The sequence below is a fragment of the Semicossyphus pulcher genome, unplaced genomic scaffold (assembly GCF_022749685.1).
Source record: "Semicossyphus pulcher isolate SPU_LCO1_2020_fin unplaced genomic scaffold, fSemPul1.0.p SCAF_18, whole genome shotgun sequence".
NCBI classification, from domain to species: domain Eukaryota; kingdom Metazoa; phylum Chordata; class Actinopteri; order Labriformes; family Labridae; genus Semicossyphus; species Semicossyphus pulcher.
This window is the reverse complement of record NW_027211691.1, coordinates 23,604,725-23,620,963: the sequence shown is the minus strand read 5'-3', so window position 1 is coordinate 23,620,963 and position 16,239 is coordinate 23,604,725. Positions and strand designations below refer to the sequence as shown.

The following is a 16,239-nucleotide window of genomic DNA, read 5'->3' as shown; positions in this document are numbered from 1 at the left end:
TTGTTTTGGATCGGCACTGAATAGAATTAGATTTGAAGCAGTGTGTGAGGTTACAGTGCGAACCCTCAGTGAGTGTTTGTCAATGTTTCCAAACAAGGCAAACAGTTCAGACCTCTGTATAAACAGTCTTTCCAGTGTGAGTAGCAGGAAAATGATCCAAACAAACAGCTGAAGAAGGAAAAAAAGATCTTGTAAGAGCCAGCAGTTGGATGTTCTTGGAAAGTCAGAGTATCACTTGCTTTAGGCAAGACTGAAGGCGAGAAGTCTCAGAGACGCCGGCTCCTGTTAGAGCTTTTCCACAGCGGATACAGACATTAACAACCAAGTGTTTCATGGGACGTCTCTATTTAAAGGGGATTTCCAGTTTTTGTGTTGTTGTGCAGATGTTGTGTTTGATCTGATCTTACAATTTTAGACACCAAGACATAGAATAACACACAATCTGATCGAGGCACTGGAAGACAAACTACATTTCTGGTTTTGTCAGTGGGATGGTGGCTTTGATGAGAGCAGGGTACGGCTGTGTCTTGAAAAAACAAGGGGGAATATTGTGCTAATTTCAAGCTTCATATTTCACTGTGTGATACCTGTGGAGTAGCTTAGCATAATTTACACTGACGCTCTGTGCGAGCCCTCATACAGCCTCTGCCTGAAAGGACTCAGTCGGCTCTGTCCCTTTAAGAAACCCCGCCCTCACAAGCCCACTTTCTTCTGATTGGCCAGCTCTCAGAAGCCTGTTGAGGCTGCATTTTGTGACGTCACAAAGTGCTGCATGTAGAAAAAACAGTGTGAAACCTGGCTGCCTGGGCATTACTCCAACATACTTTTACCTGCAGATTTAAAACTTCACCCACGTTTAGTCTGAACATCCAACATTGTTATTGTTATTATGATATATATGTCGTAAAATGTGAAACAGCATAACGCCCTCTCTTAGTTGGTTAATTTCTGCCTAACAGTCTGAGCCTGTAACAGGCGAAGAACAAGCACTTTTATTGGACGTACTTTGGTCGGACTTGTGTTTTCCGCAGGGATTCGTTTACAGCCATTACGGCTCGATTCATGGCTGCTGGCTGAAGCTACCTGAGCGACTACTGGAGCTATTCCAGAACTTTTTGTACCCGTCAGAAAAACGTCTTTTAGACCCCAAATCATGTGGCAATGGGCCCACGTTTAAAAAGACAGAAGAAGAAGAATTACCCTGAATCTTTTGGGCCATTAAATATAAGGAGTGTTATAAAAAGAGCTAAAATCCTTCAACTGTCAAATTAAAGCTGAAGTCAGTGTTCCCACTTACCTGTTAGAAAAGTGCTATTAAAAAAAGTTATTATTGTTACCTTTGACCTCTTACTTCAAACTCAAGAGCCGAACGCTTTAGAGCTGCTTTACAGTTATTTAGTGCTGTTGTTGGCCCTCTCCGTTTTCCATCACAAACTGAAGCCACTGAAAGGCTGCTTTTAATTTGTTTGGCTTTGCATGGTCATGGTCAGCGAGCGGAAAAACTGCACTGTCAAATTCCTGCCTCAGCGAGTTGTGACACAAGCCACCGGGCAGCTGTCATGCATGCTGTTTTAAATTGAAGTGTGCAGTGAGAAGAGTGCAGTAATGTAAACACTTGAAGGGAAATTACCTGAGATGGGAATGTGACAGTGCTACCTGGTGGGTCAGAGGGTTTAAGTGTCCCTGATTTAACCCAAATGAATATTCTAATAAGTCATTGAAGTGTCTGGAAAATGTCCTGAAGCAGAAGCAGGGCTGAAAGTTTTCATTGCTGGAGCCAAGCAGTCTTAAAAAAGGGGCTTGACTTGCAGTACCAACAACGACCACCAGGTGCCGGCTTAATTTTTTTTAACTTTAATTAATAAATTAATTGTTGTATTTTTAACACATAAAGTCTTCAATCAATAACTAATTTGTGTCGTTTGTGAAGTTTAGGTGCATTTCAAGAGTGTATCATTGACTGATCGGAGGCCTAAAACATCCATCCATTATCTACACCGCTTATCCTGTTCAGGGTCGCAGGGGGGTGGAGCCTATCCCAGCTGTCATTGGGCGAGAGGCGGGGTTACACCTGCACTGATCACCAGTCAATCTGCTGACACATAGAGACAGACAACGTTTCACGCTCACACCATGGGCAATTTTAGAGTCACCAATGAACCTAACGAGCATGGCTCTGGACTGTGGGAGGAAGCCGGAGTACCCGGAGGGAACCCACGCATGCACGGGGAGAACATGCAAACTCCACACAGAAAGACCCCTTATGTGCGAACAAGGAATCGAACCAGGAACCTTCTAGCTGTGAGGCGACGCCGCTTACCACTGCACCACCGTGCAGCCCTATACTCACCTTATAAACGTTTTAAAACCAGGACAAAAACACACTAAAAAAGCAACTTAAAAATCAGTCTTTCCAACGTGTTTAGACGGGGCTTTATTGATCTGTCACTAACTTTCGCTGACTTAATCTCTTTGTCCACTTAAATGACAGAGTTAAAGAATTACAGTGACTCGTTTGAGATGTTTAAATATCTGGCTGGCAGCAGACACTTCTGGATAACTCAGACAAACATGCTTCTGAAAGAGGAAACATGAAACCCCCTCACCCCCTGTGAGGCGGCAGCGTGAACCACTGCACCACTGTGCAGCCCCATAAAATCATTCACCAGATAATAAATAGATTAATAAATGTGGAGGTATGAAGACAAATAAACAATAATGGGAATATAAAGACACAATTATTTTTCTGTAGTTAAAAAAAAGCGTGACTTATTTTAAAATAATGTACATTTATTTTTCCCTTTACAATTCCCGCTTGCTCATCCTGCTTCAGCAGGACTTCCGTCACTCAACTCCTCATTTTAAAACGCATTTATAAAAATAAGTATTTCTCTTTATATTTTCACATTTAATTATTTAATTCTTTTACAGATGTGTTATTTTTATGGCACTCCTATGACTCTGTACCTTCTCCTCAGCCTCCTTCTGTGCCCAAATGTAGGATCACAATCGAGTCTTCACTTGGCACATGTTTGATGCAGCAGATGTTGCTTTCATGATTTGCTAAACTTTATTGGTCGCTAAAAATGTGTGCAATTTTTTCAGCTGTAATAAACCCTTAAACGCGACGTGTGCCCCGACCGCAGGTGAAACACGTTAATGTATTTACACGTTAACACGCTATCGGCTTGTATCTGCCTGCGTTTGATTTCGTCTGCTGTCACACTCCGCCATCTTATTACAGATCTCATTTATACATGTTCACTTGTAATTATGTTATCAGATCTCAGAGTCATTGTGCTGAAACCAAACAAGGCCTGTCTAATTCCTCGTTACTTCATCATTATTAATGAAATAACAACATGAGGGTAATTTCGTGTCGACGCTGCCTGCTACATTTTGGCTCATTTGAACCAAAGTGACAACATGACACTTGCTATGAAAACTATAGTCTGCGCAATTTGAGTCCTAAATTGCTGTCCTCGCCCAGTTGGAAACTGACCTTGTCTCTTCACACCCCTGCCTCTTTCTCTGTGTCTCTCCCTCTTTATCTGTTCTCCTTGGTCGACTTCTCTCTGTTTCCCCGCTCTGCCTCTCCCCGTACCAGATAACTTCCCACAGATGGCTCATCAGAAGCGCTTCATCGAGCGGAAATACAGACAGGAGCTGAAGGAGATGAGACGAGAGCGAGAGCGGCAGGAGAAGGAGACCGACGACACCGAGGAATGCAGGAAGTGACAGCGCACCTTCTTCTTTGCCAATCAGGACTCTGCGTCAACATCATCAAGAAGCTCCGTCTGCAAATGAGGCAGCGGCCCAGGCAAGGGTAGATATAGAGGCACCACCAGGTGATATAGCAATTATGATTCCTTAAGTACGTGGACACTGATGGGACGCAGGTGAGGATGTGTTAGAGTCCCGTGACACAAAAAAGGAGGATGCTTTTTTGTCCGAGATTTTCAAAGGAAAAGTTGGACCGAAGGCAAACAGAATTAGAAAAGAAGCAAGCTGCTGTCATGTTTTATGCTGTTTAGTACTGTAGCACTGTCAAAGCTGGCCTTATGCTGCGTTCTGTTTGTTTGTTGCCTACTCTTTAAATATTGAGCTAACTTTTAAATCCAAAACAACAGCAGGAGAAGCGCACAATGTTACTGAAGTACAAGAACATGTTTTTAAATGGAAGAGAAATGATAAATAAAGTTTTTGATTCTGTCAAAAATCTGATTTATTTTGCATTAATTGTAATCCTCACCTGCTTAGCTCTCTGCTAAGAGGCCTACACCACACTCAATTATACTCAATCACTACAATGTCACCAGCTGTCTCACATCTGCCACTCATCCTCTAATAATCAAAATGTGATTTTTTTTTCTCTCTTTTTTTAAACCTCGCTCCAAATCCGATTGGCTCCCTGACAGATCTTAATTATAGATTGTCTAATTAACAATTTCCTCAGCTCAGTAGCCTCTGGATCCAGCTATTTAACAACAGCCGTCGTATGAATATTACTATCTGACATGTGGAGGTGGGTCTTTTTAGACGGAGATTTATCCGAGATAATACACACACACCTGTGAGGAGGGTAAATTTCCTGCCTGTTGCCTGTGGTTGCCATGGTGCTGGAGATAAAAGTTAAATTATCGTCCATATAGCCAGGAGAGAGAAGGGGAGTGGTCCACTGGAGCTGCTACACAAGTAAATAAACCTGACCAATCATTAGCGTAAAGTTCGATGTATAAGACGCACTTTTAATACATGTTTTAGTCTAAAAGTGGGCTGCGTCTTATATACCACTGCAGCCAATATACCAGTATAAAGTGCAAGAGAGGGGTATGGTATTGTGGTACAGTATTTTACCCATGGAAACTATGGCACTACCCGGTTGCTAAGTGATGATGTCACATCTCTGCATTAGATGGGTCCAAGCTACTGCAACGTCTCCTATTTACAGCATGCTGCACTGCTGTTTTCCTCTCTGATTTAAGCTCCGTCACGGTCATGCACCGTCATGATCGCCTTTGCAGCCGCCATCCTCACAACAATCCAGGTAGGCTGCCAGCTACCGCTAGCTACAGCAACAGATGTCAGGCTGTAATTTGTGTGTTTTGAATGTGTTTTAAATGAAGATGAGGGATTCACAATATTATCGGCACGTTATCGCTGTCTGCAGGTTATGGCTTGAAAATGACATATCGGCATCGGCTGATATGTCATTTTTCTGCCGTTATTCTCTGCCGATAAAACAACGCTTTAATTTTGCCTAAATGCTCGATGATTCCCTAAAAAAGCTTGATTAATGCTACGACATTAACTCCGCATGAGTGTGCGTGCGCAAAGTTAATTTACAATAAAGACTAAAAAGTCACAGAAACGGTTAACTAGAGAAAATACGCTCATGGCCAAAGCCGACACTAACAGAGAGTAACATAAACATCAGTGCAAAACTAACTTACATATTCACGGACGCACACACGATAAAAAGAGTCCGCCGGCGATCACTGATGTCTCCGTAGTAGGTGCAGGTAAACAAGTCCGGGCATGTCTCCCTCACTGCCGTGTTTCGGGGGGGATGCTGCATTCAGGTGCGCTCAGAAACGTGAGTGATCAAGCATGAAGAAGGATGCAAGATGTCTGCGGTCCGGCAGTTTTTTTTACAATAAGAGTAGGCATGATATGAATTCCACTACAGGGGAGACTTGAAGTTCTCTGCAATTAGGCGGAATAAAACAGGTGGCTAAAATATCGGCATATCAAATATCGGCAAAAAATCCAATATCATGCATCCCTAATGAAAATACATTTAAAAAGTGATGTGTATACCTTTTCCCCTCTGGGATACCCCCAAAACAGGTGCCATGTATTCCGGATGTTACGGTAATTTTCATTGTTTTAGGGAAGAAAACCTGAGACAGAAAGCAGAGAGGCTGATTTTAAAGATATTTAATCGTGTCATATAAATATTCAGTACAAAATATCACGTTTTACAAAGCAGGTTGATGAATGGCCGATGATGTAGGGCCCCCTTACACTACCACAACCTCTCAGACTGCTTCTACATTGACAAAACTCCACTGCTCAATCACATTGTCACCAACATAAGTATAGAGGCGAGCCCCGGGGCCGACCGTGTCTACACACCAACAACCACAGATCTATCGTATGTGGAGAAAAGAGGACATCAGCGTCACCATGTAAGTTGCTGCAACTTAAAACATACCCCCCCCCCCCCGTATATGTGGCGTCGCGGTACGCTACAATGTGCATCATTTTCCTGTTATCTTAGCTGAGCATGGCGCCAATGCTTGGAGGCAATTATACTCTCCATAGGAAAACACAAGCACGTCTTCGTAATGGCGATATGCTGACACTTTGCATGAAGACAGAAAAATAGTGAAGACTGAAGGAAGAGCTGCTGTCATGTCGATTTCCATTTGAGACCTCACGTCGCACCTCGAGGCAGAAAAGCGAGTGAAGGGTTTCTAAACCCATTAAATGCTTATCACGGCGACATTGCCGCAGTCTGAAAACGGCCACTTTCACAATGTGAGCTCCCGCAACAAGCTAATAAACAAAACATGAGGGCAACGTGTATACAATCGGCGAGCATGAAGAATTTTCCAACCACTGTGTTTTTATCAATTGGATTGTTTAATGCGCTGAATCACCGCCGATGTCGAGCCTGCTTCAGAGCTCAGAGAGAAAAAGTGGCAATTATGCCGTCGTGTTTTGTTATTACTGTTTCAAACGTCTGATAAATGTCAGCCTCTTCACAGGTTGGCCTTTCGCTAAAGTGAGGGCACAGCTTGTTTTAGCCTCCTGTTGATATCACGGTTCAGCCGGCCCTCTTATTCTGAAATATTCATATTCTGGAGGTCTTAAAGTAATTTGACAATATTGCTTTTATTTTGTTGTTTTGTCGCCTCCTGAATCGCGTTAAAGCTGAGCTGATGTGTGTGCTGCAGGATGACCTTCTCTCTGAGCCCAGGACACACCTCTGGGTTTAAGGACCTTATTCCTCCGCACTCAAAGGTCAGGTGCCCCTTCCATAAGCCGCCTTTATGGAGAAAGCTGCTCGTCCCTCAGGAAATCAGTGCGGTAAAGCCTCGGCACTCGGACTGGCTTTATGTTCAGCAGTACATACAGTACATGTAATGAAGGGCAGCGGACGGAATACAGAAAGAAAAGGGTTTTTTTATTACAGGAAAATACTGGTGTCCTTCGCTTTTTGGCACATTTCCATGACTGAACCGGTGTGTTACATTATAATACATTCGAGCGTGCAGGGCGCTGCCTCTCAGGACACGAGATCTGAAGGTTTGATGTTAAAGGAGACTAAATTTAATTCTTAATTCTGTGTCGTGTGCATTTATGCTTTCTACTTGAAGCTTTCTTCCTGGCTTTTTCTCAAAGTGTAGATTTGCTTTTATAATTTAAGGCAACTCTCTTGATTCATGCCGTGGACTTTGCCGCTTTGTCGCGTGAATAAAAAAGCTTTACACACGTTTAAACGTGTGCAGAATTACCCCTTAAATTCCAATCGAATGTTCCTGTGTTTCTTCATCAGCTCGACAGATGAAATGAATCATTTCAGGTAAGAAAATAAAAATTGCACGATGAATTTTTATGTCAAGACAAGATGTTTCAGCTAATCTAATTTAACGCCGCACTTTCAAGCTCGGCGGCGTCCTCTCAGCAGCGAGCGCTGACGTGAGTGAAACGGCGCGGTCGAGACGAGCGAAGGAGTCCCAGCAGCAGGACCAGTATTTTCCTCGAACTGAGCCTGCTCTATGTCAGACTTATCAAAATAACACTGTCCTGTGTCGCTTAGTCGGCTGCACGGAGAAAACGGTTCTGAAGACATTCAGCTCAATAAAGAAATATTTGGTATCTCACCTCACAGCGGGATGACAAACTGGTGTTTCTGTGACTTTTTGTTCTGGCTGTAAAATCCACACTCCTTCATGTACGCTTTAAAGAACATTAGCAACAACCTGCCACAACAACTTAAGTCCTATTTCCAACAAGAGTACCCAGAACTTTTAAGTCCCAAGATCGTCTCCTTTCAAGGAACTAAGAGAGCCTGTTCAGCCTGCCTGCAGCGGTCTCAAGACCAGCAAGGCAGAGTCATTTTAACAGAGACTAAATTAAAATAATGACACCAACTCTGACAGAAAATGCTGCAAATCAGAGATGTGTAAGTGCTGCAGGCGCCACCACAAAGGTTCCTGTACTTTTGGAAATACTACCCCCCGAGCAGGGACATTTTGTGGGGTGCTCTCTGCAGTGGAAACGCCTCCACAGGTTCCTTGTTCCGAGGGAAAGCTGCCTCTCCCATCCAATCTGTATCAAGATCTTTTCTAAGCAGTGATGACGATTTTTTTTATAAGCACTTCTGACCGGAGCGCAACTGTGGCTAATGTGAGGCAGCCATCGCCGAACGAAGGGGGATCGTTTGGACGATAGAAATCCATAGAAAAACAAAACAACTGTACAGCGTAATGTTTCATATTACCATACGTACACAAGCTAAGATAGAACTCACAATATGCAGCATGTTTTTGTTCCAGAAACACTGAAAAATACATAGGCATATCTGTTGGTTTACAAAACTGCTTGTTGAAAGTGTCCGTCGCACGCAGCTTTGGAAAAACAAACAAAAAAAAGAACTCATCAGTATAGATATATTCGGGCGTCGTGTTTATCCCGTTTACACACAAAAAAAGTCTTGACACAGAGTCTGTTTTTACTGCACCCTCGCAAAAACGCAACTAACACTGACTGGACACACAAAGCCTACGTCTGGTCACCTGGAGGGACAACTGAACGGTGATCGATGGCGGTGAAAGAGCGCAGCGCTCCTTTCTCGGTCCTTTTACCTCGCCACACTTGAGCCGCAATTGCCCGAAAAGTTTTCACCACATGTTTCCTTCATGTTCTTTTCTGTGTGCCAGGCTCTCGTTAGGAATCTCTGTCGCTGTCGTCGCCCCCGTACATGTCCGCCAGTTTCTTAAAGCGGGGTCCCCACTCGCTCAGGTAGTTGTAGTCCTGGTCGCCCTCGGTGGTCACCGACTCCAGCGAGCTGAGGGACTCCGCCACTGAGCCGTTCCCCTCGTAAGCGTAGGTGGCGAGGGAGTCGTAAGGCGGCGCCGTCGGGTCGCTGTCGTTGTCCTGCAGCCTCTGGTTGATGAAGTCTCTCACGTCCCCGTTATTGTCCCGGGTCGGGGGAAGCACGGGCCGTCTAACCGGAGGGTAGAAGGTCTCGGGGACGATGTCCCTCCGCTGCTTGCTCTCCTCGATGGCCTCCGGGTTTCGCAACGTGCCGATATCAAAGGCCTGAGTGTCCTCCTCTCCGCCCCCTTCATCGTTGTAGCTGACGACGTTGTCTCTGACGTCCTCTTTGGAGATGATCAGAGGCTCCTTCTTCCTCTGTCTCCTCAGGGCAGCAAACAGCACCACGATCACTACAGGGAGAACAAAAACAAAGAAGGAACAGAGTTGGGTGACTTTTGCTGTTGTTTCTTTGCTCCCTCTCCTTGTTCTGAAGGCCAGCCGGCGTCCAGGGGGAATAGTTGATGTTGCATGAGTGTTCACTGATGTTCAGGGACTTTGTCTGACTTTGTAGAACAGGCTGAGCTACCACAAGGATGCATTATGTATTTTCTCCCTCCTCAGGGCCACTGCTACTTAGGATCACAAAGGAATGTGGTGTAAGAGTTTAAGAGCGGAGCTAAAGCACATTTTGTGCTGGAGATGCAACCTGTGAACTGTCTGTGGCATCCTGACATGTAAGTGATGCAAATGAAAATATTTTAAATGCACCATTGAAGCGGCGTTTTTCTCCTCCAGGATTAAAAAGGTGCATTGTTAACGCATTCCTACCTTTGACAAAGAAAATGTAAATGGCTCTTGAATGTTTTTCTCTTACAGGCACGCAAACTTCTGCCTTTCACAAAGTACGCATAACTTTCCCTGATGTGCTGCGTCTGAATGATCCTGTGGAGGACAGATTGTCGATATTCTGATATGATTGACGAGTGTGTGTGTGTGCTGTTGTCGGACTTAGAGGACAGATATTAATACTGTTCCCTGAGCTCAAGCAGCTGCAGCAGGCTGATTTAAAAATGGCTCCTGTCTTCTTCATCCTAAAGCACAAAGTTTGGTTGCATCTAAGCACACTGTTCCTCTCCTCCAGCGGATGCTGTAGATCTCTGCCGCTGAAATCAAATTAACATGTCAGCTGTGGTCAGCGGCTGAATTATCCGCCCACGGGAAGCGATGAATCAAATTAAAGTGAAATAAAAACTGTCTCTTTAACACCTGCGAGAGGTGATTGCGATGAATAGGAGGAAGCACTCGAGTGTGACTTTAAGGAATCAAATATTCAGCGGTTTAATCGGAGATCAAATTTAAAAAACAAACAGAGCTGCAGGTACGCTCCTCGTGCAGGGTCGGTACTCACTGAGCAGAATGATGACGCAGAGCAAAATGGCCACCAGAGCGCCCGTGCTGAGCCCCGCCCTCGCCGTGAAGGCCTCGGCGTTGCACAGCTTCATGTTGCCCTCGCGGTCGCACGTGCACACCCTGATGGTCAGCGTGTTGGTGCTGCTCTGCATGGGGAAGTCTCCGTCCGAAATCACCACCGGCACGTGGTAGATGCTCTTCTGCAGGCTGTTGTAGCTGTTCCTCCGCGTCAGGATCCAGGCGGTGTTGTCTGAAAACCAAAGGAGATCCTGTTACTACACATCAATCAATAACCTGAATGAATATTTCAATCACTTTTCGTTCTGCCTCTGAACGTGCTTTCAGCGCCCGGAGGAGAGAAATCACATCATGTGCTTTACAACAGTAGATGTGTTTAACTTTAACAGTCTAAGTGCCTTTAGGAACACTATACTGAAGATGAAAGTTAATCTGATGACCGCACGCAGCAGCTGAGAGTGTATCACCTTTGTTATCCCGGACGGAGAAGTTGGCCTTCCCTGCAGCCTCCTGTGCCAGGCTGAAGAAGAATCTGTGTCCGGCGAGAGGCTCGTCAGGATCCGTGGCGCTCACCGTTTGTATCCTCTGAAGAAGAAACACACGTAAAGACTTGTAGCAGCCAAATTTATGAACACAACTTCCTGTAGTTTCACCACAGCGGGGGATAAAAACATTTCATCACAGTAAATATGTTTTTATACTGAATTTGAATGTACTAGTGTGATTTTGTTGTGCTATATAATGAACAGAGCATTACACTCCTGAAAATGGATTGTAGCAAACTTTTATTTTGAAGGGGGTTCAAGTTATTAGCTTTTCCGCCATCCCGTTTGTCTGTGTTTCATTAGTTTTGTTGACGTAGTTTTTTGGAAATGTTGTATTTAATCATGAATATCGTTAAAGGAAAATGTTTGGGAGTTTTCCGGAAGTATGCCGAGCATCTGTTAGCTTCACTTCCTCTCTGTGTAGCATGGATTTTATGTAAGCGCTTAAACACAATAAATAAGCGTAATATAACATTTTATAAACATGTACTTACAACATGTCAACAAAAGGAACATAGTCGGTGTGTGAGCGGAAATGCTTACCTGCCACCTTCAAAATAAAAGCCTGTGCTTTAATCTGTAATATTCATTCTATGGACACAATGGCGCCTGTCAGTAGGCAGCGAGTAAAAACGCCGCCTCGTTCAGCAGGATCATGCGCCCCGCCTCGCTGCAGAAACGGTTAGAGGAGCACGACGAGTTCAAGGTGTTGACTCGGCCTCCAAAATTCCCCAGATCTCAACCCAATCAAGCACCTGTGTGATGTGCTGGACAAACAAGTCCGACCCACAGAGGCCCCCACCTCGCAGCTTACAGGACTTAAAGGATCTGCTGCTCACGTCGTGGTGAGGATACCTCAGCACACCTTCAGAGCTCTAGTGGAGTCCACGCCTCGACGGGTCAAGGAGAAGGAGGACATAATATGAGGCAGGTGGTCATAATATTATGGCTTATGTTGTCATGCGTGCCAACCACCTAATTAACAAGGATATCAGAAGTACAGCTTGTTAGTGGCTGCTATTTGCATATTAATGGTAACATCAGCTGTTGATCCAGCCTAAAGTGATAGTTTGGTGTTTGGGGAACAAATAGTTCATCACCAGCTGACAAGAGATAAACCTCAGAGTCCCTGATGTTTAGCTCTCAGGTTTGCTCCTGTTGCCTCGGCAGACATAATTTATTATTTAAAAACATTCACGTCAGAGGAGCAGTGATGTAAGAACAGTTTACTGTCATACTTAAGCACACTTTGGAGGTGCTTTTACTTAACTTGAGCAACCTTACACTTGATTTTAGAGGTAAATACACTTTGTACCTCATTGCTCTCTAAAGGCCCAACGAGGGACAAGAGGCTGCATCGTCCCTGTCAAATAAAATCAATTCAGTGCATTGATTTGAAAGCTCTAAATACTTGTTGAGATTATAAGCAGAAAATATAATCAATGATTAATTATTATAGAATAGGTTACTATAGATTGGTCCTACGTTGTGTGCGGACTCGCAACTGCATCACAAGTTCTAATCTATCCATCCATTATCCTGTGCAGTGTCGCGGCTGGCTGGAGCCTATCCCAGCTGTCATTGGGCGAGAGGCGGGGTCACACCCTGGACTGATCGCCCGTCAATCACAGGGCTGACACACAGAGACAGACGACGCCCCGATCCTAAACTTCACCCTGAAGCCTGAGTGTGAACACTTACAGACTTTAATGGCGTCAGGCGTGCAGTGCGTGAGTCCGTGAGGGTTTGAGAACTGTGTAAAATCTCACGTTGCCTGGAAACCAGATGGGCCATTAAAGCCGAGCTGCAGCGTGTGTGTGTGTGTGTGTCTTACAGTGTTTACATACACAGATAAACGTATTTGAGGTTCCCGTCACCGTCCACGCTCGCATTGTTTACATTCATTATTATTTTTTGGTCAAACTTTATTGAATACGTAAATATACGAACATTTGTTTACATTTAGTCGGGGGCTGGACAATCACGTTTGTATACGTCACCATGTTCACTATGAACTCTGGGTAAGTCCCACAGGACAGTCTGCAGATGTGCAGACTCACGGAAAGTCCGTAATTTGGTGTTGTAAAGTCCACATCAGAGCTCTCACACATGTGCTCCTAACTAGTTCTTTTATTTAACCACCACCATTAAATAAAATAAAAGAACTACTTGGGAGGATGATCCAGTGTGCCGACTATTTTTCACTTCTATGTGCCTTCTCTGCCCAGCACCTGGACTTTACCGCCTGGGCGTGCGTGCCTGCAGCTGAGATTCAATATTCTGTCTGTAGTGGGGGGGTTTTGTTTCACATATTTTAAGTCTAACAAGTCAGCGTTCGGGTCATTACACTTCCTGTACACTCAGATAAAGTCCAGACTGCAATATTTGGTTTGGACCCGAGTGTGAGGACAAAGTCTGTGAACCTGAAAACTGTTTATCTCTGAAGAGTCACAGCTTTTTGTGTTTTCGACGAGGAGAAGTGGCAGCTGTAGAACTGAGAAGACAACTGTAAGATTGTGATGTTGTGTTATTTATAGGCAGAAGCTGCTCTGGAAGAATATTCATCTGCTTTAGATGTGACTAAATACTCGACAAGAGCACCTTAGACGTGCAGCCTATCATGTAATTCTTCTGTAGCTTAAAACACACGACACATTTACAACTTCTCTCTGCTAATTACACGCTGACCTGCACACATTATGGAAGTCGACACGAAACCATGGCGACTGCTTCGTGTTCTCTCTCACCAACCTGATTGGCCTTGGCGTTCTCGCACACAAACGTCTCGTAATTGGTGGCAAATGTCGGAGCGTTGTCGTTGACGTCCAGCACCCTGACGTAGACGGGCACGCGGCTGATCTGTCGAGGGTTATCTGCAAAAACACGAAGGTGCACACCGTCACTTTACACTTAAAATATCACACGTGTTATTTGCTCGAGCACGTGTTTCCATGCAAACACTAAGTCAAGAGTTTAATTCAGATGTTTGTTTTATTCTTCGCAGAGACACAAATGATGAATGACATGTGAAATAACTCTCTGCTGATGATTCAAAGAGCAAATCAGAGCTGCTGTAAATCCTCAAATAAAAGATAGAATTCAAATATTGAATAGATAAAAGTCAGTCTCAGATTCATTTCACTTTGAGGTGGTTTGTATAACCTGTACTGTAATGGCTAACATGAGAAATTCAGCATAATATAATGTAGTTTAACTCTGCGGCACTGATTTCATCATTTCAACAAGAGAATTCTAATATTCACCAATCTTCTGCTCCGAGTTTATTAGCATATTTCTTTTGCATATTTGCCCCTGAGCATGTGCAAACTTTTATTGTGAAGTTCTCCTTACAGCTGCAGCTTGTGCTGTATATTAAATTGCTAATATTTAATATATTCAGACAATTCTTAAGTCTTATTTTTCTCTCTTATTGTGTTTAATATTATGTTAAACTTTTACACATTCTAACAAACATATATTGTTATAATTTGGTCGTTTCTTTCCAGTGACATCCCAGCACTGTCAATCAAAATCACCACTTCCTGCAGATGTTTCACATTAAAAGTCTTCAAGGGAATGTGACTAATCTCTGTTTCCGTTTGAACTACGCTTGTAGTCCGAGTAATATTGACCAATCACGTATCAGAAGGCTGCGGCAGGAAAAACGGTCCGTGTGGAGAGCAAACGCAGGCGGTACGTAATGACGTCCGGCTCCCATCAGCGTCAACTGGTGATGATTTACCTTCTTTTTAATCTGTATAAACAGACGTCGCTAACAGCTGCCTACACGCCCGACACGTTCACAGGTTGGTGTTTTGTCAGTCTCAGATCCCAGCGGCGATAGTCTGACGACGTTATAGCCTCTGGGGACAACGGTGAACATGTCGGGTGTGTAGCTAGCGCTTACCGATTCCTGTCAAGACTTTCTTTTCCGTGTGCTGCATTGTTAGAGAAAAAGAACCAGTTTTTCTCAACTGACTTTAATTAACAGCTCTTAAGTTTGCAGAAATAACAACATCATGATGGTTTGTAAACATGAAGCTTTGTCCTCAAGAGGAGAAGAAAACTACTTTTGAAATGCTCGTTTGTTGAACGGAGGTCGGATCGATCATTTCTGATGCATTCGAGGAAGACGGGAAATCTAAGCGCTGAGCGGCTTTCGTGACACAGCGTCAAGGGAATTTATCTCAAGTTAAATTTTAGACCTAGCGCAGATTGTTAGCTGTTAGCATGCAGATGTCTGATGACGCTGATGTGAGCCGGGATGTCATTACAGCGCCTTATGTTCCGCCTGCCGTTTTTCCTGCATACGCCGCAGCCTGCTGATACGTGATTGGTCAGTATTACTCGGACTACAAGCTACATTTCTATGTAGAATCTGTAAATAAAGATGAACAAAACACCGATTTAAAAAAAGAAAAATGGTGTGAATGATATGCGACACTTCCTTCATTACGTCACATTAGTCCTGCAGCTGCTCTAAAGGCATTACCCGCCCGTTTCCATGTCGCCTTTTAATGTTAATCTGCAGGAAGTTTAATTGACAGTTACTTAGCACTGAGTTTCAAAAATAGCAAGTAAGCAAAGCAAGTGAAACTAATTAGTGAATGTGATTAGTAATTCTTTAAAATAGAGGAAGTTTAGCAGCAGATTAGTGAGTACAGCATGCCAATGGAATTAAAACTGTATTTATCAAGAAAATAAGTCCTCATAGACGTGTATATTAAGAATAATACCATGCAAACAGGAACAAATGAATGTACAGTCCTTTGCTGCAGTTCAATTTGAGGATTTACAGTAGTTAAGAGCTACTCAGGAGTCTAAATCAAACACCAGTAACCTGTCAGTGCTGGGCAAGCTGGTAGTGCACTCCAACACACAACATCCAGAGCTACGTTTCCATTCCAAAAATCCAATTTGGCGCACAGAACAAGATCAGAAATGTCTGCTTCCCGTCCTGCTGCACTTACTGAACTCTGTGGCGATGACGGAGATGTTGTGCCAGGGGTTCTCTTCTCTGTCCAGCTCCCTGAGGATGAACACTGACCCGTTGCCTGCATGGATGTTGAACACTCTGTCCATGTCCGTGCGCCGATCAATGGTGTACCTGCACAAAAACACACACACAGGGAGCTGCTGCTAAACTTGTGCATTCAGGCTGTGTTGAGGTGTGCTGTGGTCCCTGGGTGAGGGGTACAGGGTACCGTCACTTTCA

At 44.0% G+C, this 16,239-nt stretch overlaps 2 protein-coding genes across 2 annotated transcripts in view; one reads left to right on the top strand and one right to left on the bottom strand.

Annotated features, from left to right (window-relative positions):
- Nucleotides 1-4,181, top strand: part of drosha (drosha ribonuclease III) — a 115,677-nt gene extending 111,496 nt beyond the window's left edge. The window contains exon 32 of the mRNA XM_069667781.1: nt 3,608-4,181. Within this exon, the coding sequence (XP_069523882.1) occupies nt 3,608-3,738 (131 nt within the window). The 3' untranslated portion in view covers nt 3,739-4,181. The remainder of the gene's footprint in view (nt 1-3,607) is intronic.
- A 1,750-nt stretch (nt 4,182-5,931) lies between these two features.
- LOC138595654 (cadherin-6-like) overlaps nt 5,932-16,239 on the bottom strand; it is a 70,090-nt gene continuing 59,782 nt past the window's right edge. The window contains exons 8-12 of the mRNA XM_069666994.1: nt 15,995-16,131; nt 13,776-13,897; nt 10,947-11,064; nt 10,460-10,711; nt 5,932-9,461 (exon numbers count right to left, since the gene is read on the bottom strand). Of these exons, the coding sequence (XP_069523095.1) occupies nt 8,959-9,461; nt 10,460-10,711; nt 10,947-11,064; nt 13,776-13,897; nt 15,995-16,131 (1,132 nt within the window). The 3' untranslated portion in view covers nt 5,932-8,958. The remainder of the gene's footprint in view (nt 9,462-10,459; nt 10,712-10,946; nt 11,065-13,775; nt 13,898-15,994; nt 16,132-16,239) is intronic.